At 42.1% G+C, this 26554-nt stretch overlaps 1 protein-coding gene across 1 annotated transcript in view; it reads left to right on the top strand.

Annotated features, from left to right (window-relative positions):
• Positions 1–26554, top strand: part of Ctnnd2 (catenin delta 2) — an 874755-nt gene that overhangs the window by 815339 nt on the left and 32862 nt on the right. The window contains 2 exon segments of the mRNA XM_028882044.2: positions 10860–11070; positions 16687–16771. Of these exon segments, the coding sequence (XP_028737877.1) occupies positions 10860–11070; positions 16687–16771 (296 nt within the window).

The following is a 26554-nucleotide window of genomic DNA, read 5'->3' as shown; positions in this document are numbered from 1 at the left end:
ATTAGGTTCATACCTAGGACCTAGGACCTAGCCAGTCATGGGGTTTTGCCCAGCTAATGGTACCAGACTTGAGTTCCATCTTGAGGTGCTGGCTTTAAACTGGATGAGGAAGTGGCTGGACTCACATAACATCCATGCCACTCTTGCACCAGTGGGAATATGTTATCAAATCACTTGTTATTGTAGCTCATAGAGTTCACAGTCTGCTATCTTGTTTTCAGTCAGAGTGATTCCATCATTCTTATTTTTATTGATGTTAACTCACATTGCTATGAAATTTAAATATGTTTGGTGGTAAAGATACATGAATGCATAGAAATTGCTGTGTAAACATTAAGGGTAGGTAGCAAAAACAACAGGGTAATGCCTTGAGTTGTAATTCTCAAGAAAGGTTGCATATTTTCTCTGTTCAAGCAAGTTTGGAGAAGCCTGGGTTTAGCTTATTTAGCCAAGGAGCTGCATTTTTTTGTGCATCTATTAGACAGTACAGAACATTTACTTTTCTAATTTGAAGTAAACTTGCTGATAAGATATCACGAGTCAATGCCTTGGATATCAAGTACAGCAGTTCCTCGGTTCAGGCTACATGAACCTGTTTTAGCAACATTGTATAGAAGTTCTGTTCCCAAGACCTTTCATGGAGGTGGGTGGCTATAACAGCATGATAATCATGAATACAATTCTTAGAGGTCGAAACACTCAGTGCTCCTACATTGTGTGTTCCAAGGGTACATCCCAGTTGTGGATTTATTGGCCAGTAGACATCAGGTTGTTTGATTCTATCTAGTCTTCAGTATATAATAGTGACAGAAAGGTAAGTCCAACATGCCAGTTTCAGTCATGGGATGAAACTCTGATGAGTGTCTGTGGAATGCCCAACTCAATAAATGATGATAGAAAACCGTCCCCACATTTGAAAGGTCTGTACCGTGAAAAGAGCTTGAAGGAAGGACTGAGGAGGGTCACAATGCTTAAGGAAGTTCCTGCTCCTGAGGCTTTCAGGTACCAAAATGCAAGAGACAACCTGACCTGTGCTGGTTAACTTCTTGAACTGCATTTGTCTTATATACAAGTTGGAAATTGTGTGTTTCCTTTCTGTACCCCCAGGGCAATGCAAAACTAAAGTGACAATAACAGATGTGAATATTCTTGAAAAAAGCAGGGCCACTGTGCTGTGCAAGCTATGATGAGTAGCATATGCCTCTCTTGGTAACCTTAATTGAAGCTTTTTTTTTCCACTTATGGCAGTGGTGCACATCAATTTGCTAAACCAAAAATGAAAGAATGTGATTGGTAATCCATCATTAGGCCACTTGCTGTACTCAACACACTGTCCCAATGTGCTCACATCAGACTTCATTCCTGTAACCAAATCTTTATTATGGAAACACTAACTCATCCTGTCTAGGGCAGACTATTGTTTTATGAAATTTTGTCTTGTGAGAATGCTTGGATCTTGGTAGATATCAATTCTAACCAAAAAGGAAAAGGCCCTTCATAGGTTTTTCTCTCCCGAAGCTATAATTAGTTAAGTTTGAATATTCTCACTTCTGCTAAAATTAGGCGATGAGTTGAGATAATTATTTTGAGGGCTATCACACTTAATAGTTAATCAAATTAGCTGAATCCTGTTCAAATGTGTATCATCTGCTTGTATCATTTTCAATATTTCTAAAACTCAATTCATTTCTGGTTCAGAGAAATACTGCATCCAGCCTCTTTTTAATTAGCTGCCATTTTTATTTTTAGAATTGTTCTCATGCTAGTTAAACGTGCATCACCTGACCACCTTCTTGCTGACATCCCCACTCATCTCCTTACAGTCCTTGACACTCAACAGTGTAGGAATTTCTCAGATCTAGCTCAGTGACTCCTCTGGATGGAACCTCGAGGTGCCAAAAATACAATTCATTTTGTGTTCCCAACAGATGAAAAGGGTTATTTATTGGGGGTGGGGAGTGCATAACTCTTGGGAAAGCTGTATACCATGCAGAGTAAACATGGAAGATTCTGCCTCATTTAATAGTATTTCCTTTTCGAAAGGTTAGTTACCTTTTGAATCATCTTCTCAAGCCAACTGCTAATCAATTCAGGCATGTGAAATAGGTTCTTGTGTATGTTATAAGTTGGTGCTTGCTTTTGAAAATCACAGTTACTAGATAAAACTAAAGAAACTATGGCATATCTTCTAGAATATATCTCAACCTCTGCCCACACTAGCCATTGGGTTCCCTACCTCCAAATGATCCTTCCTAACTACACCCCACCTCCACAGTTTTCCTACTATGAAAAGTCGCTAATCAAGTATGGTAACAGAAAAAGTAATTTTACCTTTGCAACTGAATGTCTGTCGGAGACAGCTTCTTGGTTGTGGGTGGGAGTTCATGTCCACTTCCCCCTCTCATCAGCACTTGGGACCCCATCTGACCTGAACCTGTGCAGGCCCTGTTCTTGCTGCCTCTGTCGCTGCGTTCACGTGTGCTGCAGTCCTGTTGTGTGGGAAGACACTGTTTCCTTGGAATCGTACATCCTCTCTGGCTCTTAGAAACTAAGCCCTGTGCCCAGCAGAAGATGGCCAACGCAGAATGAACTCAACAGTGTTTCTATACACTTTTTGTCTCATATTGCTTTGTTTGGGTGTGTTTTGGTTGGTTAGTTTTGGTTTTTGTCTTACTGGCCTTTTGCCTGAATATTAATTATGGTTTCAGTTTTTTGTGTTTTTATATTTTTGTTTATGTGTGTGTATCTTGTTTTTTTTTTCTTTTCTGAAATTCCAGTTTATTTTGGGTTTTTTGTTTGTTTGTTTGTTTTCTAAAGAGAGAGAGAAAGGAGTTAGAGATGGGTGGGTAGGAAGGTGGGCAGGATCTAGAAGAAGTTGGGGGAGGGGAAATGGTGATCAGAATAATTTGTATGAAAAATACTTTTCAGTAAAAATAATAAGAGAGAGAATTTTACTTATGAATTATTAGAAGGGAGTCAACCTTAATAACTGGTGTCCATATGTGGAGTAAAAGAGTACACATTTACCATAATATATCAGGTTATGCATGTTCACACCACACTGGACAAACAGGAATTCATGCATAGGATAACCATTATCCATAAGGATGTCACCCATGTCGGAGATGAAGTTGGTTAGGAACCCAATGTGGGGCTGGAGGAATGGGATGGTGCGTTTTCTGTTCTTGCTTTTTTATTCCCTGAGCTAATCTTCTGTGCTGTGCTATTTTTATGTTGATGGGCATGCTGCCATGGGGGAGACAGCTAGGGACTGGTTTTCCTTGCTACTCTCCTCTTATGCTGAAGAGCAGACGCCACCATGGATGTCTGCTTAGCTGCATTGTTTGACCGTGTGTTGGATTGTCTGCCTTGCCAGTTTTATAGACACAGACACAGCAATCACGACTGATTCATTCAGAAGGACTTCTTCGTGGTTAGCAAGGTGAAGAGTGTATGCTGCAGGTCTCAACAGTTAGCTTTTATCGTCATTTTCTTAGGATGGAAATGCCCCATTCCTTTTCACCTCAGCTCCTGAGCTCAGGAACACAGAACTTTGAGGTGTGAGCTTCACCTCTTCCTAGTCTCACCTCCATTGCCTAGTACAGAAATTACTCCAGCTTGTTTTCAGTGATCCTGACCATGCTACCTGTAGGACTGAAATCCCCTAAACCATATAGCGCAAGCCAAGCCGGTGTCCTAGGAGGAGGTTGCAGATACCAATTTCACATGCAAAATGCTCTAGTTCCCTAATGGACTTGTCATGTCTAATTAAATTTTACTTGCCTTTAAATGTAACATAGCTGGTAAGGTCATGGTTACAGATTTTATTTTCTTGATTACTTGGTGGTGAGATTCAGCATCATCATTTACCATGAAAACCTACAGTTAAGGAAAGTACACAGATAGAAAAGGCACTTTATAACTGTTGCTCCGAGTTGTATTGACCCAGGCTGATCAATGTATTTGTTACATTTCCAGGCATAGTAGTAGTCTTTGCTGACAATTGTTTGTCTTATCATGTATTTAAGAAACTTTTACAAGGATATGTTCAATGCATTCTGAAGGATTCATTAGAAGAACGTTCCATTTGAAGAAATTGTCATTCAAATTTCACAGTGTAACCTGTTAGATGAGGCAATAAAGACAAGCAAAGTAGGAAGAAGGCTTCTATAGTGAGCCTAATTTGAAAGGTAATGTTAACCACAGTTGTGTGTGTTTCACTTTGGTCATAAATCTTTATTTTATTGATCTTGGATTAGTAAGTCATCCAGCTTCTCCAATCCGGAGTGGTCTGATTGGAATCTGAATGAGCTGTGGGAATGCCGACTTCTACATTGTGTTGATGATGTCAGTTTTGACTATGAGCAACAGCCTAATATTTAATCACACCATGTGTGAGTATTCTGTAAGCAGGCTTCTGCTTTGATACTTTCTTACAAAGGCACTGTGGCTGAGCGGGGACTTAAGACAGGGTCTTAGGAAGCATGAGAGAAAATCAGGAATCCCCTGCTGGCAGTAAAGCTGATTGTCTGTGGTTGCATACCTGTCCTAACCAGTAATACCAAGGCTGTGACAAGTGTCCTACCACAGGAGGTAGTTGGTGACTGTAGCAGGAATCTTAAGAGTTCTTATTAATAAAATCAAACCTGAGGCCAGTTATTGGGGTCCATGCTGGTAGATCAGAGAGACAGAACAAGCAACAGCTATCTCACCTTGCCAATTCCTCAGCTGGTCCTGTTTCCTCAGACTAGAAGCTTCTGTGTCCTCATCCCAATGGCTCTCAGCTGAACTGCTGCTAGAAGCCTGAATGCTTAACCAGCCAAATGCTTAACCAGCCAAATGCTTCTAGTTTCTGGTCCTCACGCCTTATATATCTTCCTGCTTTCTACCACCACTCCCTGGGATTAAAGGCTGGCTTTCTGGGATTAAAGGCGTGTGTCACCATGCTTGGCTATTTCCAGTGTGGCCTTGAACTCACAGAGATCCAGAGGGATTTCTATCTCTGGAATGCTAGGATTAAAGGTGTGAGTGCCACCATTTTCTAGCCTTTGTATCTAGTGGCTGTCTGTTCTCTGACCCCAGATAAATTTATTAGAGTACACAATATTTTGGGGAACACAATACCACCACAGGTGACTCACATATGAGAGCAAGCACACTTGGTGTAAACCTAAGTGTAGACACAGGAGAGTTTGAGAAAGCTCCAGGCCTTAAGCTCGTCCATCCAAGTGCATTCCAGGATTACCAGCAAAGGAAGTGGCTCTCTGAAACCTTTGTATTAAAAGGTTGACCATCATTTCATTCTTTAAATGAAGGGGAGGATGTATCTCTCTAAAACACTGTCAGTCACTGCTGACACCTCATTAGGATGAGGATACTTGTCACCATAAATGGGAGCTGAGTTCTCCTTTTCTTCACTGGCCAAACCATTTTGTATTAGTTTATTTGTTTCTATACTGTTGTTGTTATGATGATGATGATGATGATGATGATGATGATGATGCAGTCTCGCTGTGTAGCTCAGCCTGGCCTCTAACTTGATGTCAGTCTCCAAGTCCTAGGATTCTAGATGAGAGCTGTCACATCCAACTCTTGTGTCAGATTCTTGATAAACAGGACAGTTATCACCACAAATGTTAAGGCATATAAAAAATCTACATAATGCTGTGCATAGCTAAAGTTTTGCATCCCATATTTTCTAATGTAGAAGAGAACATACTTTTTGGTGTCTGGGAAAATCCAGAAATGGTTTACATTTTTTTTTACTTTATTTATTTATTTACATTTTATGGGGTTTGGATTTGGGGAAGGCAGTTTCAAAAACAGTTCTTAAAGGACACAAGACATGAAAGTTAATCCTGAGTGACTAAAGGCAAGATAGATAGATAGATAGATAGATAGATAGATAGATAGATAGATAGATAGATAGACAGATAGATAGATAGAGATAGAGATATATAAATCTGGCTTGGTTCAGAGTGATAATGTTTAAAATAAAACAGTAACAACAACAATAGCAAAATCACCTCACCCAGTGTTAGGAACTTTTCTATTCTTTTCCTATTTTTTTTTTTTTTTTTTTTTGTGTGTGTGTGTGTGTGCAAGGTTCCTTTGGTAAATACTGAACTAAAACATTCAACTATAGCATTTTCTTCGTGTTCTTTTTGCCCACCAGTTGAGAGAAGGCTAGGAAACAGGTACCTGAGTCAGTATGCCCGGAGACCAACCAGAATCCAGGAAGGCTGCCCAAGGTCACCAGATTTGGAAGGCACTTCCTCCTTCAATCACACATACCCTTTTAGCACTTCCTGAAGGGCAGCACAAATGTGCATACCAAGGGAAGCCTGGTTCTACGTCAGCAAGTGTATGGGCATCATGTGCACAAGTCTTTAGTGATCCAAATCTTGTCAAAAACAAAAACAGGACATCAAAACATGTTGAATGGAATAAGCCAGTTCACAGAATCTACACAATTATTTTTGCTAACAAAAAAAAAATATTTTGTAAAACACCAGTCATGAAATCTCAACCTAGTTAAATGCTCTTTTAGTTTGTACCATTTTAAATAAACAATGCCAACTTAAGTGGAAATTTATAATGTCTATACTAATTCTCAAATGAAGAAATAAATGGGATCTTGCATAGATTAGATCCCACTAAACAATAAGCCTGAAAATACATGGACTCTTTGTACCTTAGGTGCAGAATACTGGAACCTCTTTAAGTCTTTAAAGTAATATGTCCCCCTTTGCCTTAGCCAACCTAACAACTTGTAATCCTTTGATCCTCATGTTTTACATAGGACTTATGATGTAATTCACTCATTGCTAAACACTTTTGCATTTCACTTTGGTAAAGATTTTTTGAGAAAATGTTAGTCTTAGAAGACAGCATTAAAGTGATCTGAGACTGTACCTTTATTGGACTCTTTAGACCTTTTATTATAGAATATATTACAGCAGAACACATATATTAACAATGTCACATTACGTACACAAACACAAATGGACTTAACTGGTCACCTAAGCCGATCCAGGCTGTTAGGCCTCACATGCCCTTTCGGTCCCTGGCACCAGAAGCACTTCCAAGCTGTTTCCCTTGAAGTTTCTAGAAAGGCAATCTCTGCCTGCTGTCCTACCCTCTCGCCCAACCCTTGGCCATGGAACCATTCTCCGTCCTATTCTATCACTAAAGAGAAAAGAAATGAACAATTTGGTCACCTTAATAGTATTAAACTGTGAAAGTACGTTTAACCCACTGTGGGAGTTTGAATGTATTCGGCCCCCATAATCTCATAGGGAGGGGCACTATTAGGAGGTGTGGCTTTGTTGGAGTGGGTGTGGCCTTGTTGGAGGAAATGTGTCACTGTGTGGATAGGCTTTAAGGTTTCCTGTGCTCAGGATACGGCCCAGTGTCACAGTTGACTTCCTGTTGCCTGCAAGATTTAGCACTCTCAGCTCCAGCACCACGTCTGCCTCCATGCCACCGTGCTTCCCTTCGTGATCATAATGGATTGACCCTCTGAAACTGTAAGGGAGCAGCGACTCAATTACATGTTTTCTTTATGAGAGTTGCCATGGTCATGGTGTCTCTTCACAGCAATAAAAACCTAACTAAGACACCCCCTCACCTTTTAGCCTTGCCTCATGGCTTCAGACACAAAGATGGAATTAACTGCCTTTCACATCGAAAGACTTCTCAGACCTCAGGGACCCTAAAGAATGACTTGGGGTTGGAGAGGAAAAGGGGACCAAGATTCTTACTGCATAGCAAGACTCGCTTTTTCTAGCGTTCAGATGTAGGGGTGAAAGCAGCTCTGGGGTGTGGAGCAGTTAGCAGCCATCTGCCTTGAGTTGTGCTGACAAGTCAAAACTGCAGAAACCCAGGTCAGAAAAAGACGGCATGGTTCCCCCTTTGCATCTCACGGAGCTCTTAATGTATCAGCATGTTCTTTAGAAAATAGCAGCTGAATCTTGCCCCTCCCCCAACCTACAGAGTCTTCTCAACTGACTGTCCACCTCCTATGTGAAGCCTTCCACAACCACCCCAAGCCAAACCAATTTTTCGTCTTCCCCAAATTGATCTAATAAGCACAGAGCACAGTTGCTTGTGGCTATCATCATCCTGTGGCCCACATTTCCCTTCCCCTCTTCAATTAGCCTCAAAGTTTCCAAACACCAGAAAGAGCTGAAATGTTTTCCCTACTGCCCAATTTTCCTTTGCTAAAAGTGTTCAAATTCAGGTGTGAGAAGATGTGTTCATTTGTTTTTTTGAAACAACTAACAAAGACATTGAAAAAGAACATTATGTTCTTAAAGGACTCAACAAAGTCAGCCAAGAGGTCGTCTACCTGGGAATAATTATGCTTGATTGCTTTCTTCACTCAGCTAGTGAAAAATACGGGCTCTGATAACTTAAGAAAAAGCCCTAGCTGTCCAAAAAAAGCATTCGTGTGATGTAGGTGACATATTGGAAACAAAGGAGTTCCAATGAGTTCTCAGCAGTGGTAACTCCTGGTCCTTTGCATGTTGGGCACATGGCCTGGCACTCAGGGTTGAATGGATAGCTTCTTGGTAGTGGGATAGTTTCCATGAATTGTGAACATTACAGGATCAGTTGTGTCTCCTTTGGGCCTTACAGATTGGGAGGCTATAAAGAAGCCACACATTTACTATTATCTGACATAGGTTTATTTATTTACTTAATTACTTAGAGACAAGATCTCATGTAGTCTGGGCTGACCATAAACTTTGTATCTATGCAAGGATGGATAACCTTGAGCTTTTGATCGATCTGGTCACACTTCCCAAGTGCTAGAGATCAAACCCAGGGTTTCATGCATGCCAAGCAAGCACTCTTCCAACAAAGCCACATCCTTTGCCCCTGACATTTTAAAGCCAAAACAGCAGCCCAAACTAAGAAATTCCACAGACAAGTCTCTTCTCAACGTTTTTTGCTTTCAACCAGGACAATATTAAGGTCACAAGACCAGTCTCCCACACTCACAGTGTGAATGTCCCAAATGCTCAGTGGTTGAAGTGTCTCTCAATTCTGTCGTCAGAACATCCTGCATCACTTCCCTTCCAGAGGCAGGGAGGAAAGGACATGTCCGTCTCCTCACTTCGGTGGTTGGCAGATTTGTCTTCCGGTGGCTTATGATAGAACCACAGGCGTGCTGAGCTCAACAGAAGCAAGCTCTTCGTCAGAGTTGAGTTGATTTAATGATAAATATATCAAGCAATTTGCTGCGAGGACTAACTATCCACGCACAAAGCATCCTCTCCAAACCACTTTGAATGCTGTCATTACACAATAAATATGCCCCATTTGGGGGGTTTTCAAGTCAAAGCACTTCTGTCAGACACTTCCTCTCCTGTCATCAACTGAATGCAGACACTCTTCTATTTCCGTAATTTAAACATCAGCATTTTCTGTCCAAGCTAAAATAAGCCACTAAAATAAGGATAAGAGCAGATATCAAAATATCATATTACAGAGCCCTATGTTTTATTTATTACTGCCTGGAGCTAAGATACTGCCTATTCCCATGGGATTCTTTCTCCTGCCCCATGCTGCCACACACTAGACAATTTATCAGCGGAAGAAGGTGCCATTTAGAGGTCTGTTGCAGGTGAAGTGTTTCCTGTAACTATTAGAAGCTGGCTACATATGTCTACTTTGGGGGTGGGAGGTATGTAAAGGACCTAACTTGGAACACTTGCCAATTCCACCAAAAAGAATTTTAGGGACAGCTGACTTTGCTGCAGGCTCTTGTTTACTTCCAGAAGTAAATTAAAGGAGCAGAATTGGAAGCTACGGGTGGGATGCATTAATTGTCTTGCTGGGCTGTTGGTAATGTCTAAAGTGCTTTGTATTCTAAAAACACTCCATAAATCTGTCACTGTAAGTACCTTTATCATTGGGAGAGGCAAGACTGCTAATGATAAAGTGAATTAAGTAAGCAAAGTTGGGTTTTATTCATTTCTCACACAAAGAAAACTGTACCAGGTTGGTAAATGCTGTATTACAGAATCACGCAATAAAAGCTCATTGGAGAGACAAGGTTACCACAGTACACAGGATACTGCATTAGACGATTTGTCAAGGTCGCCTCCCCTGCTAGTGATCCAACTGCTGTTAAATTACACAGATCCCAATCTAAGTTCATAAGGTTGTATCAGCCACCATACATTTTAGTTACTACCGTGGATATCAACATGACATCTGTTGAGGCTGTGGCCTTTCTTAATCATGGAATAAATGCTTCCCGTGGGTTTCCTCATTTCATCTTTTAAATAATCTTACAGATTTCGTATCATTATTGTTCTTGCTTTAAAAACTGAAATCACTGAAGGTTAGAGCCATAAAGTCACTCCCAAAGACACTCCATCCTACATCTGTGGACTACCAGACCCTTGGCCTTTGCCGTGAGCAAGTACAGTTGGTTCTCTGTACTGTGTATTCCTCAGCCAGGACTCATCCACCTGCATATCAAAATTATTTGATTAATATCCATGTACGTGAGTCACATGCAGAGTTTTTCTTTTTAGTCGTATGACATCAACTGCTTTTACACAGCATTTATATAGGGCTGAGTAAGAGAAGTGATGGAGAAGTGATTTAAAGTATGAGGAAGGATGCGTACATGCTGCTTTATGCAAGACCTGGACTTCCATAGATTTAGGTATTTACAGTGTGGTGCACACTGGGCAGCCGTTCCGTGCCTTCTGTGTGTGTATTTGATTGACACACGGTGCCTTCTTGCATCCTCGTTTCTCCCCTGTTCCCGTCTCTCCACTGTTCCCTCTTCTTACGCCTTCACCGTTCCTAAACTGTCCCCTCCCTTTTCTTACCTAAAGGCAAGTACGCCATGCGAGACCTGGTCCACCGGCTTCCTGGAGGGAACAACAGTAACAACGCAGGGAGCAAGGCCATGTCAGACGACACCGTGACGGCCGTGTGCTGCACCCTGCACGAGGTGATCACCAAGAACATGGAGAACGCCAAGGCCTTACGGGATGCCGGTGGCATCGAGAAGTTGGTCGGCATCTCCAAAAGCAAAGGAGATAAGTAAGTCGGGGTGGCATTGTCTGTGCATGTCAGGGGTGGTATTGTCTGTGCATTGGAGTCAGGGGTGGCATTGTCTTTGCCCTGGAGTAAGTCAGGGGTGGCATTGTCTTTGCCCTGGAGTAAGTCAGGCAGGGGTGGCATTGTCTTTGCCCTGGAGTAAGTCAGGGTGGCATTGTCTTTGCCCTGGAGTAAGTCAGGGGTGGCATTGTCTTTGCATTGCTAAGGAAGACTTCGTGTCCCACCCACAATCAGAGTTCCTTCACAGGGCAGCCAACCAGCTTAGCCTGCAAATGTGACATTGTCTCCCTGCTGTCTTGCCTCCTCTGTGGCTGCAAGTGCTTGCATCAGTGGACCCATGTCCTTTGGTTCTGTGTTCCAAGTCATCACATAGGAGTTTTTTCCACTGTGTCCTTCCTACGGAGTCAGAGAGAACTGAATTCGAATCTAGCCTTCTCCTTTACTCGCTGTGAGATTCTGGGCAGGTAATTTAACTTAACAAGTTATATGCCCTTGCTTTCTAACCTAAAACTGAAGGCAGGCCTGTCCTGATACCCTTCCTGGACCCAGGGATCATCAGATAAATAGAAATTCCCCAGGCAGAGAGGAGAGTGTAAAAAAGGGCTTCCAGCCACATGGAACAAAAAGAAGCAGCTTGGTCTCCAAGCCATTGCACCTCCTCCCTATGTGGGAATGTTCCCTGTGATTTAAGAATCAAGGGGATCTTACTGTATGCAACTAAAAAAATAAAAACCTTCATCAGCCAGGATGTTAGTGTATCAGCTAGTATATCAGCCTTTATAGAAACCTTCACTACCCTTAATTAAATTTTGTCTTCTGGAAGTCCCTCGGTATAATCAAAGAAGATTAAATGGGTAAACTTTTTATTATCAAGGGCCTGCCGACTTCTTGCCTTTTCATTCCCCCCTCCCATTCCTTTACACCTAAATGCTAAATAATTAATTTTTCTTTTGTTATTGGAGAGGGTGAGGAATGCTCTTTGAGACTCTCTGGAAACTCTGTCTCATTATTTCATTTAACTCAGGTTATTGGCAATGTGTTATAAAAGTTTCAGGGGAGGTTTTTAAATACCCTGAGATTCTTAAAGAGGTCCATTCAGCAATTCAACATTAGATTTGAATATGTTCTTGTGTCAGGGAGTGAAGCCCCATGGACTTGGGCAATTGTGCAATGTAGATTTGGGACTTGAATTATATACAACTCGTGATGTTCTGTCTGAAAATAAAACACCATAGTTCACAGATAGGAAGTTACGAAGTTTCCTTCTTCATGGAGCTTCAGCAGACCTGTGGGTCTCAAGGAAAAGAAATGCTTACTTGCCTTGAGCATTGTGAGCCCAGTATATTATTGTTGCTACTGTTTTTTTTTTTTTAAAGCATACACACTTAAAGAAACAATAAAGCCACAGTTGACAGGAGCACTCTATTTGCTGTATTTATGAGCCATCCCAAGGTTAAAGTATATTCTCTGAATTTAAGGACAAGAAAGCTGAGGGTAGATGGCTGGGCATCTATCAAGTCCTTTCAGTTGTCTGAGTTTAGAAAAGATGCTGTGGTCAGTCTTATGGCCACAGAAAACTAGTTGGTGAAACTATTTTAAAGTCTTTTTGGAGAAATCACCCATGAAACAATGTGACTCCTCACTGGTGACCTACTAAATTGCCCTGTAAGGTGTGGTCCAGACTTGGTTGTTAAAAGGGCAGATGTTCTTCATCTGTAGGTGATCTCACGAGTGTCCTTTAATTTGACTAAATATTTCTTCATGGACAGTCACTCATTTCATCTAATTGGTTCCTTATCTTTTTTCTCTTTGTCAACAGCCTGGAGTTGTGACTTTAATAACAAGTGTTAAATTGAACTCAACCAGGTCTCTTACAGTTGTAGTTCTCACACTGAGTTGGCCTTCTGTCTTTTTGTGTGGTTTATCTCTTTTGTATATGAATATACTGACTAGTTGGAGGGTCAAATCAAGGTTTTTATAACTTCTCGTTTCTTCCCTACACCTTAGTTTATAATTGCTTTTCACTGATTTTGAAACCAAATGAGTCCAGGAGAAGTGCTCTGATTCTTAGCATGACTCTCCTATTTGTTGCTCAGTCCTATGGTGATGGCCAGCATTAAGATTCCCTTGAACCTCTCAATGTGTTTTAACAAATCAGAAAACCTTTTCAGGAATAGAACTTTTGAGCTGGGGAGCCAATAACAGTATAAGTACCAGTTCATTCCAGCTGTCCTGTATAACCATCACAAATATGCCCACACTAAATTGCTCTTAAAAACTCACTCCTAGTAACTACGTTCAGTTCAAATCAGATTTTTATTTGTAACAGCATAGGAACAAACATGACAAAGTAAACAAACAAAAACACAGAAGAAAATGCACATATGCCTGGCTGTGGTCCTCAGGGTTTAAATATTTGTACCTTTGACTTCTAAATATGAGCAAGCCTAACCATGTAGTGATATGCACAAGTCAGACTTGTAAGGCACCACAGTGCATTGGAACCTTGCCCCTATGATACTGGGAAGACATTCAAGGCGACTAGTACTCTGGGATGCACCATGGGTACTCCATGAGGAATTGCACCATCAGACATCTTCAGCCACCCCTGATTTGACAGCTCCCATGAAGATCAAAGCACTATGTGATTGTTATCAACACTTAAGGAGCCAAATGTACACTGTTTTAAAGTCTGATGACTTACTATTTTCATACAATTTTTAAACACACATTACAGACATTCTATCATGTCCCTGATATCCATTTTCATGATTTCCATAGTTATATGGGAAATCGTGTTGAATGTGTCATTGTGTTTATCATAAGACAGAGAAGCTATTAACAGTCTGAACTGTTACTTGTCAGTCGAGAGCTGTGTGCTCTGGCTCAGTTTATAATCACTTAGGAACATTGAATTGTTCTGGTCCTTCAGTTGACAGTTACAGCTTTTCAAGTAGATATTTTTACGACACCAGTCTAGTGGCAGGATCCAAAGTAAAGACTAAGAAGAGGGCAGTGTTCCTTTTGACCTTCATGTTATTGTTACACCCTGCCACACTGGCGTTTTAATTGAGAGGCTAAACTGCTTTTCATAGAGTGTCTATTTTGTAACTAAGCAAGAAGTTGAAACAACAAAAGAAATTACACTATGTCAGAGGAATTTTTCATGCTAAGTGTGTCAGCCACACCACCACCACCTGAATGCTAATAATGTTCCTCCAGGGTTGCCTGGGCATTGCCAGAGACAAATATCCACAACAAGAGCATTTAGTCTTTGTGTAACCTTGATCACACAAGGCCAAGAGGGGCTTGAATCTGTAGCCATGAAAAGGCTTAAATTTCTCTCTAAGTTACAGGAATTTAAAACTATAGCTGGAGCGTGATACTACCATAAATTATAGAATAATTAAACATCCATTCATTTTAGTGGAATAAAATAAATGCTACCTTATTGTAGCTAATGTATTAGGGAGAAAAGTGGAGTTCCTAGGACCTCATTTTTTTTGTTACAGTACAGCTGCAATTGGATTGTTTCTCAGAAACAGGTAGCTGTCACTGCTGCTCTTCAGTAAATGGATGGAGAGGCTCTAACCTCAGCTCGCACAAATTAGAAACATAAAGACCCAGAAAAGCAGCAGCCATGCTGTCCGCATGTCCTGACATTCCATGATTTCATTAGAGAAGGCCTGTCATAAACGTTCATTTATTTCAGCTCTCAAATCCAAGCCCACCCTAGCCCATCTACCATCTTCTTCCTTTGCATTTCAAAGGCCTTTTTAAATTTCAAATATATATTTTTATTTAATGTTTTGAGAATTTCATACATGAGTTTGTACAATTCCACCCTCCCTATTCCAAACTCCCAATCCCCGCAACCCCCTCTCAAATTCATGATCTCTTAAGACTCCTATAATTTTTATTGTTATATGTGTGTATGTATGAGAGAGAGAGAGAGAGAGAGAGAGAGAGAGAGAGAGAGAGAGAGAGAGAGAGAGAGAGAGAGAGAGGGTTTGGATGTGTGATCTGCATCCATTTAGGGTCACTCTTTTGTACATGTTTAGGGCTGACCAGTGGGGAATGGATAACTGACCAGGGGACTTTCTCCTGACAAAAACTGATTCACTGTCTCTCAGCAGCCATGAGTTGCCTACAACTCTTCATAGAGGGGTGGAACCCTATGAGAACCGCCCCCCATCCACACTGGCTGGTCCCCTGGTGTTGTCATTTGTGCAAGTCTAACTTGGGCCGCCATGCTGTTGAGATGTCATGGGTACAGTATCCCTGTCATTGCTGTGGCACCCTATCTAGAAGCAGGTGTCCTGGTCCTCTGACTCTTTAGGAAGAGTGGACAGAAAGGTAGTAAGCGTCAAAGACATTTTTGGTCCCACTTCAGAGACTGTTTTCAGTGGACCTGTCATCCATACCAGTCAGTTTCTGGACTGTCCGTTGCTTTGGAGGCCTCATTACTGGTAACATCCTGGCCAACACCAGTAGTCTCAGGGACCACAGACCCACAACTGGAGCCCACAGCCCAGCTTATACCTTCTTGTTTTGTGTACATAGAGTGTTGTATGTACTGACACACAGCCACATTCTTCTTGCCAGTGACAGTTAACTGAGTAACTGTGACCAACAACCATACGCCCTCTGCAAACTATCTTACTCATTGCAGAAAAAGTGGCTTGGCCCCTTGGGTAGACTATATCTCAATGGTTGCCACTCGAATTATGCAGCTGGTGGTGAAACCATTTTTAGAATTAAGTGTCTGCAAGTGATTAGTACCTCCTCTAAGCCAAGCACTAGTCAAAGTAACTTTCAAGAATCTGATGGGATTAAATCAATATGGCTATACTGACCTAGTCTCTGTTTTGACATGCAGATTGGCATTGACCGAAGGTGAGAGTTGTGTCTTCCTAACAATTACAAAGGCATACTATGAGAAAAAGTCAATAAACTATGATTATGAGTTTCTGTGACCTAGATCTCAAGTACTAAGCTTGAGGAGCACACAGGGCTTCATAGATTCTTCTTATTCATGGGCATCCTTGGGTATCCATGGTAACGTGTGTGTATGTGTGTGTGTGTGTGTGTGTGTGTGTGTGTGTATGTGTGTGTGTGTGTGTGTGTGTGTGTGTGTGTGTATGTATGTTTGCTTAGCATCCACAGGCAACAAGAAGCAATTGCCTGTCTTCACACAGGTCCGTGTTCTGGCCCCATACCTACATTTGTGCCCTGGGGATATGGGTGTCTCCATTTCTCTTATTACTGCTCTATAAATTCCTAGATTCAGTCAGTGCTACTGAATCACTTTTTTTTTTCATATTTCTCTTCTATTTTATATGATTAGAGACTATATCTGCTTTCTCCGTAAATGTCAGGGTTCTGCTGGTTGCATTTTGGCATTTCTTTGCCAAACTCTAGTGCCTTCCTGCTGTTGTCTTCCAGGTATGCCCTTGAGGAGAATGGGGACTAGGAAAGCAGTACTGTACTGAAGAGAAAAACCAAGAGCATGTAGACTTTGATGTTTCCTGACAAGACAGTGTGGTTCCAAACCAAAATGGCATTCATCGTGTGCATTTTCTGTCTTTTCTTTACCAGGCACTCTCCAAAGGTGGTCAAGGCTGCATCTCAGGTCCTCAACAGCATGTGGCAGTATCGAGATCTGAGGAGTCTGTACAAAAAGGTAAGGATGGCTTTTAAAAAAAAAAAAAACAAAAAAAAACCTGAGCCTCCTAAGCTCACAGGTTTCAGGCCCAAGGGTGCCAAATACGACCATAATAAGAAGCATCCCAGATATAGTGGGTATTTGTCCAAAAGCCTTGGCAGCTGAAATAAGAGAAGAGAAAGTTTCTATCTGTATACCAAGATACCAAAATGTGAGCCTTCTTGACTAAACAGATCCAAACTTACACAATCTTATACCAAATCATCTTTTTTGATTCCCTAAGAGCCTATTTTATCATCATCATCATTATTACTAGTGTGTGTGTGATGTATATGGACACATATGCCATGGTATACATATGGAGATAAGAGAACAACTCGGTAGAGTTGGTTCCCTCTTGTACCTTTATGTAGGTTCTAAGAACTGAGCACCCGTCTCAGGACTTGCTTGGCAAAAAGCTTTGCCTGCTGAGCCATCTCACTGGCCCTATGATTTCTTTTATTTTCAAATATTCATTTGCTTATTCATTTGTTTATTTATTTTATGTGTGAGTGTTTATGTATGTGCCTGGGTGTATATATGAATGCCACATGGATGCAGGATATCACAGAGATCAGAAGACATCAAATCCCCTGGATATAGAGTTACCGAGATTGTGAGCCTCCATGTGGGTGTTGAGAAAGGAACTAAGGTCCTTTGAAAAGTAAGGAGTGATCTGAACCACTGAGATACATTTTCATCCTCCTCTTCCATTTCTAATTAACACATAATACTATACATATTTATAGAGTACAGCATGCTGGTTCAATGCATGTATCCATTGGTTATTGGCCCACTCAAGATATTTACCTCATTCATTCTCTTAAGCATATGTCATTCTTTATGATGAAAAAAAAATCAAGATTCACCCACCTAGCTATTTTGAAATGCCTGGTACAACATTTTGAATAATACTAATTCATTTTATTAGAAAAAAGTAGTACTTTTTTTCTAGAGCTCATGTATTCCAAAGTAGACCGAAAAGTCATAAATTTAGAGATTTAGAAAAAAATTTAGAAAGCATCAACAAATTTGAACAGGTAATTACAGAGGAGACACAGGAAAAATAAATAGTTCAAGAGCAATTGAGAGAGTCAAACAATATGGCAGCTGAAAAAAAAAATCACCTACAAGATACAGTAGCCGCCCTGATGGCCTTAGCACATGGCTACCCAGAGGATGGAGATTCAGGTCTCCCTGGCCTCTATAAACCACAGGAGGCTTGGCATTCATTCTGTATACTTGTGGGGCAAGCAGGAATTCATATTTTGTATTTAAAAGCATCTTCACTCTAAATGTGGTTCAAAACTAAAACCTAAAAAGTACCACTTTGTAGACGAATTTCTAAGTGGTCTTACTAAATAAAAAACATGGAGCCAAATTTAGGGGTGAAAGCCTTAGAGATCAGGGAAATAGGAATAGCCACCAGCTAACCTTAGCTTACCACACTGTAGCTTCCAAAGTGAGTTACTTCCTGTCTACCTACGCCTTTATTGCCTTGCTTTTCTGCCCTCTCACTGGCTATCTTAGCCCAGCTACTTCACTTCCTTGTTACTGCCTGTCTGTACAGACCTCCAGGTCTCTATGGTTGGTACTGGGATTAAAGGCGTGTGTCACCACGCTTGGCTCTGTTCCCTAGTGTGGCCTTGAACACACAGAGACCCTGCCTGCCACGTGATCGAATTAAGGGCGTGTGCTACCACTGCCTGACTTTTGTGTTTACTTGAAACGGCTATTTCCTCCGCTCTCCAGGCAAACTTTATTGAGTAACATACAAGTGGAATATCACCACACCACTTGTGGAGATGTTGGCTCTGCACATCATGGCTGAGTTCTACTGAAGAATTTCAGGAGCTGGGGGTCAGGCAGGCATTCTTAACAAGGTCTTTCAGGGACTGTTTTGTGTTTGCTATTCCTATCTGAGCAAGTGTGGAGAATTCCAATTCCATTAGTAAGCAGAGATGGGGAACATCATAAACACAGACAGAACACCAGGGTTTAGAAAGGAAAAGCTGGGCTGGGAAAGAGGGGTGGCTTCTTTCCACCACAGCCAAAGACGATCCTGCTGAGAGAGCCAGCACCGCTGTGAGCATCCCTAGCCACCAGCCCCTGCATGCCTGCATGCGGCAGCCAGCTCCTTGGACAGGGATGTGAGGTCATACACTGTGTCACATCATAAGGCTTGAGACCCATCTTGCCAGAGGCACATTCTGTCTTTCTCTAAGCCTGTGGGGAAGGTAAAATATTCAATACCTGGTCCTCCTGTGTCTTAGTCTATTTTCAGATTCCCCATGAGACCTTCTTCTTCCCTTAAACACCCACTTCTTTATACTTTATAAAATTTAACTTCTGCATTTCTCTTTCCAAGTTTCTCTGTGCTTCTAGACATGGCATGCTTAATTTGATGCAGAGATCGTAACATTACGAGTTAGGGGACTATTCCAGATAATATTCCAGATAAATGTTTCTAAATATTTTCCTTTTAAAGGTGAGAGAGTGTTTGGGGGTTCTATCCTGTTTTGCATGAAATTCTGACCCCCATGGTCTCTGCTCAGCTCCTTTCTTGGGCTCGTCCAGAAGCCAAGTGAAATCTCCCTCAGAAAAGGTTGTTGAGCTAAGCAGTGAGCAGACAGGGTGGAGCTAAGCAGTGGGCAGACAGGGTGGAGCTAAGCAGTGAGCAGACAGGGTGGAGCTAAGCAGTGGGCAGACAGGGTGGAGCTGAGGGGCAGGGGGGGCAGTGAGCAGACAGGGTGGAGCTAGAGCAGGTGGAGCTGAGAGCAGCAGGGTGGAGCGTGAGCAGCAGGTGGAGCTAAGCAGTGGGCTGACATACAGCTAAGCAGTGGGCTGACATGGTGATCACCCTGTAAATTGAGGTGGAGCTGGTACTTCCAAGCTCCAGGAGACACTTCCGCTCCTCTGCAGCACACCTGCTCATACTATGTGCACAGTGGGAAAGCAACTTTGGGATACCCTCCAGCTGTTTACTGAATGGTTTGTGAGCTTTGCACTTTAGGACTTTTTTTCTTTGTTGGCAGTAGAGTTCAAAACGTGTAATTGTCTTTCTATTTCCACAAAAAGAAGAATGTGTTGACAGAAATTTAATGGAGCTAAAACTCGAGAACTGAGATGGTTTAAAATGTGTTTCAGATGAGCACATTCAAGAAGGATGGGCTGGAGAAATCAATGTGATGTTTTTAGTTGGCCCCTGATTAAAAAATGTTGAGAAAGAGCTGTTCTTAATCATTTCCAAATTATGCAGTTGTGAAATGAAACAGGGACCTCTGAGCTCAATGTCATGAGCTCTCCTGATAAAGCCCCGCATTCATAATCACTTTCCCTTTGAAAGACCTGCAGAAAAGCTCAGTTCATTCTTCCTCTTCATTTGTCTTTAATCGACAGGGAGGCCGATTTCTGTTCTGTTCTTCATTGACCATTTGCATACCGCTAAAAGCTGTGTGATCCATATCTTTTAATTATCCTTATTTCAAATCTACTTATTAGAATCTATTAGAGATCAGTAAATGAAGGGCTACAAGGAAAACTTAAGACACAGAGGGCCATGACTGTGAGCAAGTGTGAAAGATGGAGCCATTGTTGGCAATTCTATTAGTTTCTGAATGATATACTTTAGGAGTTAAAGCCCAGATCAAAGGGAAGAAAATTATAAAGCTAAATCTTGAAGAATGTTTAAGATTTTGTATAATTAGGAGTTTGGGATAAGGGCATTAGAAGAGGGAAAACATGATTGGAAGATGGAATTTGGGATGTATGGGACCCAATCGTGGCTACATGCATCACTGGTTTCAGTTACACAAAGGCCAGACACGCATATCATTAGCTCAACTGCTTTATTTTTCAGAGACAAATTTAATTAGCTAGAATACTTTGGCTATGTGGGTTCTGACCAAAACAAAACTGTGGCTTATTCATGATGCATTTGCTGTCCCAAAACGCATTCGTGTTATCTGAACCTTCAACTTGAATGGAGCCCATCTGGATTATCCACTTTTAGAAAAATGAGCCGAGGTTATCATGGTTATATAAAGCATCAGCTTTTCTAAACAGCCCTTATGTTCAGCTAGCCCTGCATAGGACTGTAAAATTCCTTATCATTTGTGAATGGCTGGTGGATGGTTCACAAAAGCCGTGAAGGGGATTTGTGAGCCTGCTAGATACACAGGAGGTCAGTCAGCAGCACCTGTCCCTCCAGAAACTTGGGACTGAAAACAAGCCCTCTGACAAAATGGAGTGCTTGTGTTTGATTGTGTTTGGAGAGTCTTATGATGGGTGGCTTGGGGAAGAGAAAATAAACTTGGGAGGAAGACATAAAAATACAAAAACAACTGTCTAAATTCTATGTGCTCTCAGTGATCTGTCCATGTGACATCACCAAGAAATAGAACGGGATGTAAACAAAGTCATTAACAAGACAGCGTAGCTGTAGATGATCTACTTAAGTAGGCGTCTTCTCCTGCTATGGACCAAGATTTCTCGTGCCTCACACTGTAGATTCGATTTTTTCTGTGCAAGCAAAGCTTATTGACTTGCCCCTCTCCCCTCCTCATTCTGACCAGCAGTGAAAAAGAGAGCTGGGCAGGCAAAGAGTAGGAAGCTGCTGAGCTCCTGCTCATACGCAGGGAGCTAGGACTCAGCCTGGGCCTACACTCAGCTGCCGGGGTATCCCAGAGAAGTGGTTGGCCATAAGCCCTTTGAAAACTCTGTGACAGAAGAAGGCCAGTCTAGGCTCCAGCAGTCATTTCCATTTGTCAGCTATGCCTAGTGTCGATTGCCAACCTGACCTAGCGAAGCATGTTATTCTACTTCAGGGTAGCTGTGATTTAACCAGAACTCTGCGCCTATATTAGGCACACATCTCTTTATCTGCAACTTCTGCCTCCAAGCCACACTGAGCAAGTTCAACTGCTCATCTCTGTGACAGAAGAGCCATCTGTCTCCAGGAGGTCACAACTGGTGGCTAGATGCTCTGAGTTCTAATACACCAGGATAGCCTGAGCCTTTACCATGGGCATACGAGTACTTTCACATCTCTCTTGTGATGGAACCTTCCTGAATGAATATGGACTTCTGGTTTCTATGAGACAGACGGAGGCTAGGCTTCCCTGGTGCTGGGCACTGAATGTCTACTCACAATGTTTGTCAGCAGATTCATGCCTGAAAGCCTTGTTGTATTATTCAAAAAAATAGAAAGAGTAGTAGATTCAGAATCAAATGGCCCAAGGTCAAAGACAAAGACCATTTCCTGGCATCGTGACCTCAGGTAGATCACTTGCCAAGACTGTAAGCAGACCTAAGTTGCACCAAACTTCACACCAACACAGAGAGATATAGCAAGTAGATTGTATTCCATTCTCCCACTCCTGACAAATGCCAGAGTATCAACTAACCTCTTCCAATCGTCTACTCCAATTATGTTCCACCAGCAGAATCTTCTTTCCAGGAAGCTGGGCATGCTCACAGAACCATGGAGGTCCTTACACAAACCCATTCTTCTGCCATATATCAGATTTGGGAACTTTCCTCAACTTCCATCAAAGACCCTTTGTGCCCTCCGATAAAGTCCTTGGGCATGTATGTATCCGTTGGGCCCTCTCCATCTTTAATATTCCCATATGTGACATGAAAGTCATAACCCCTGCCTGGCTGGGATTATTGATGGCCAAGTGGAGAGCAATCATCAAGATGTTTTGTATACACTAAAGTAATATACCAAAGGGAGTGGCTAATGGTGATTCAAAATTCTTTTCATGCTGTTCATTCACTGCACACTGTCCCTATCATCCTCTCCACAAGCTGCTGGGTGTGATTAACAATCTTCTATAAAAAAAAACACAGAGCAAGTAAAAAGAAAAGAGAGTCAGAGCTCAGAGATAAAATCTACTCCTGCAGTGCTCCTAACTTCCCGAGAGAGAGCTACTTCCATGTCTGTGTAATAGCTCTGTTCTACTTTCATTGGTGTAAACCAACATGATGCTCATCACGCTGTAAGTAGTCAGGTCTTAAGCATTCTCCATATGCTGTATCCTGCACACAGAAATCTACTAGCTCTTCTAACCACACGCTCTTCTATGGCTCTAATCTCTGACCAGGCAACTTTATTTATTAACATAAAATTAAAATTACATTTCAGTACAAATAAAATATCACCATACTGGGACTTGGAGCTGAAGACTTCATTCTGTCGTGATTTCTACCAAGATTCACTTCCATCACCATTTTCACCGATCCTTTTCCCATGGTCCCCTGCTGTCTCCTGCGGTCTGTACCTTATCCTTTACCCACAATCTTTCTCCTAAGAAACTCCACCTGCCAGCCATTGCTTTGTTATGGAGACCGGCAGGAAGAACCATGCATGCGGAGGCTTAGTAAAGCAAACCACAGGCTCAGGGTTTTTAGGACGTGAATGTGAAAAAGCAAACTTCCATGGGCTTTGTGGGTGGCTGTTTCTGCTTCATGTCAATGCTTGAGCACATGTGCGTGGTGGGGTAGGTATGCAGAAGACTCCTGTTACTTTGAAGGTCAGAGTGAGGCCAAAAGGAAGAATAAGATGTGAGTTCAAGCAAAGCCCTCCTCCCCACAAGTATTCCCACTTTGATCCCATGTGCTTTCAGTGTGAAGTGTTACGGAACGAATCAGCAAAAGCAGTCTTCTCATAACTCCCACTGCACACCAGTCCTCCCTCTTGCCTCGGGCTCCCCATTGCATTTTCTCCACCCTTGAGCAGCTCATCTTCCTGTTCATTTCTTACATTTTGGTGTGTTGAGCTCCGGATGCTTGGGACTTCATTGTCTGGTGTGTTTATTTCCCCTGAGTGGCCAGAACTCTCCCCTCTGGGCGCAGTTAACCAAATGTGCCTGTCCCTGCAGTCTATTTCTCCAGCCCTAGCTCTTTGCGCCGTGAGACATCTATACAACCCATTTAAATAGCTTTTCTGCGGTAGTCCACTGAAGTCAAATCCCAGACGGTCCAGCCCTCCTAAATTCAGCTGCTCTTCCTGGTTCCTCTGCACTGTCATCATAAACTAACACCACTCACCGAATCGGCGCCCAGGGACCATTGCTGGCTCTGCCATACATCTGTAGACCTCAGCCTCTACCCACCTGTTTTTACATTCAGGATCATAGAAACAGCTGCCTCTTCTAGGCTGGATCATCGAACTGAGCTCTTATCTGGGCTTCTTGTCTTCAGACTTGGCCTTTGCCAGTCTCCTCTCCAGGGGACTGCAGAAATAAAACTTTCTAAAGGGTGGGTCAATGTGATTCATGCCCTCTGATGCCCCCCTTACCCCCAAGAGGGTGTCTAAATATCTTGACATGGCTCATGAGTCCTTCCAAGACCAGCCTGGGCCACTCTCTCTAGCTCATCCCATCTCGTGCAAGTACTTATACAGCTATATCTGGCCTTCCCCATGGACCTTCCCTTAAATCTGTATTCTGTCCCATGGCACATCTCATCCTTCATTCTTCCTATAGTTTTGATGTTACCTCCCTTACATAACGTTTATGAACCCATAATCCAAAGTAAGAGCCTGCTTAGTAACCTAAGACAGTTTTAAAATGATGAGTTTAAATAAATTATTTTTAATTTATACTTTGAATTACATTTCAGTATTATAAACCTGTGACTAAACATATTCCAGTATACTGGCACTATACCATCTAATGACTACATTAGTATTTATGCTTCTGGTAGAAACAGTTTCCACTCCTGGCTCAGATATTTGTTGTGTGAGAGTTTTCACCGTGAACTTATTAACATGGCAAGTCATCCATTCCCTTCATAAACAGTGAAATCACACTCATCCCCGACCCTGGAACAATTAATATCCACCCTAATGAAAAGCACCAAATGAAAGAATCCCCCAAATATATAAAAGCAAGATGGAGATATGCCTGTGGAAAGAGACCTCATCTGTATGCATGAGAAATAAGACTGTAATCAATGAAAGAAACCAAAGCTATGTCACTGGCAAAAAGTAATGGAGATGCTTCTTAACTTTCCCTTTTAATAAAAAGTCACAGTTCTTAGTTTATCGCAGCTACTTGATTACTCTCTGTGCCAAACTTAAAGTTTCCTCTTACAGACACTGGTGTCTGTGAAGATACGGCCTACAGTTTAATGGAATAGAAAATTGGAGCTTATCTCCTCCCCGGCCAGTGTAGATCACTGTTTCATAGGTCTTCGTCATGAGGTATTATGCTCATGACCACTTTAGCAGACCTTCCTGAACACAGACTAGGCGACAGGCATAGTTTTAAATTTCACACAGCTCCCATTCTGCTTCCAACGCGTTATATACACAGCTGTTGCCTGAGGGGTAAGCTTCTTTATCATTTGGACTCTGGGTTTTTGTTATTTTGGAAAGTTTATTGTTCCCTATTGAAGTTTAAACCTTTGTGTGTCTTAAGGTGGTTTTAGGTTCAAACAGAAACTAAAGGTGGGTACAGCTTTCCCATATGCCCCCATTCTCATACAGGGAAGGGCCCCCATTGTCAACATGAGACACCACAGTGGTGTACTTGATTCTGTTGATGAACACACCATGATCACCTAGAGTCTCATGGAGCGTTCTCTATTGCTGTGTGTATTCTATGGGTTTGGACAAATGAATAATGAGATAGATCAATCACTGCAGTGTCCTACAGGTTCTCACTGGACTGAAAGCCTTCTGTGTTCATTCTTCCTGTGGACCCTGGACTTGGATTTGGACAGGATTAAGTAAATGTGTGTATGTGGGGGGTTGTATATGGGCCTCTGCGTGCATGTGTGTGTGTGTGTGTGTGTATGCACATGCGTGTGTGTGGTGTGTGTGTGTGTGTGTGTGTGTGTGTTATGTATAAGGAGCTCTGTGTATAGGCAGGTGTGTGTGTACGGCATATGTATATACATGCAGAGTCTAGACGAAGACTTTGGCTATCCTAACCCTTCCATGTTCCTTTGAGACAGTCTCTCATTGAGCCTGGAGCTCTTGCTGATGTCCCCAAAGCCCAGAAAACCTCCTATCACATCCCACCATGATATTAGTTACAGGGATGTGCACAGCCACTGCGGCTGTTTATATATGTGCTGGGACTGGAACTCATGGCCCCATGCTTATGCAGCAAGCCTTCTCACCCACTGAGGTATCTCTCTGGCCAATTCATGGGCTTTGAGTCACCCTTCTTCAATTATAGTAGAATACTGTATTGATTTTAATCATTAAAATTTCAGATGAGAGCTTCATATTTGCTCTCTGGTTGTGACAAAATGGATTCTTACAAAAGAATTGTAACCAATTCTGAATGTTTCATCAGCGGTGAATCAATCCTGCCTGGTTGGGGTTGGCACCTAGGCTGATGTATCAGTCAGCTTGTCCTCCGGTCCCCCATGTCATCTTTCTGTATATGACTCATTCCTCATTTTTGGAGAACACTTCAGCAGACAAGCTTGTCATTCCCCGCGTTTCAGTCAACACCCATGATCTGGTCATGCAGTGTTAACAGGACTTCCCTAATAGGACCAATCTGTACAACCAAGGCTTTGTGGGAGCTCTAAGCTGCCCTTGGTGGATTTTGAGAACAGCTACTCTATCAACCTGAATCATTCCAGGTCATCTTGGATGACAACACATGCCCCTTCTCCCGGTAACAGCTCAGTTCTGGAACTCGAGGTACAGTCAGCCCAGGTCTGCCTTCTGAGACACAGTTGTTCTAGCAGAAACAAGGCAGAAGTGGTAGCAAGAAGCTTTGCACCAAAGTCGAAGTA

Source organism: Peromyscus leucopus, chromosome 11 (assembly GCF_004664715.2).
Source record: "Peromyscus leucopus breed LL Stock chromosome 11, UCI_PerLeu_2.1, whole genome shotgun sequence".
Classification (NCBI taxonomy): Eukaryota; Metazoa; Chordata; class Mammalia; order Rodentia; family Cricetidae; genus Peromyscus; species Peromyscus leucopus.
This window is presented reverse-complemented; position numbering and strand designations above follow the sequence as displayed.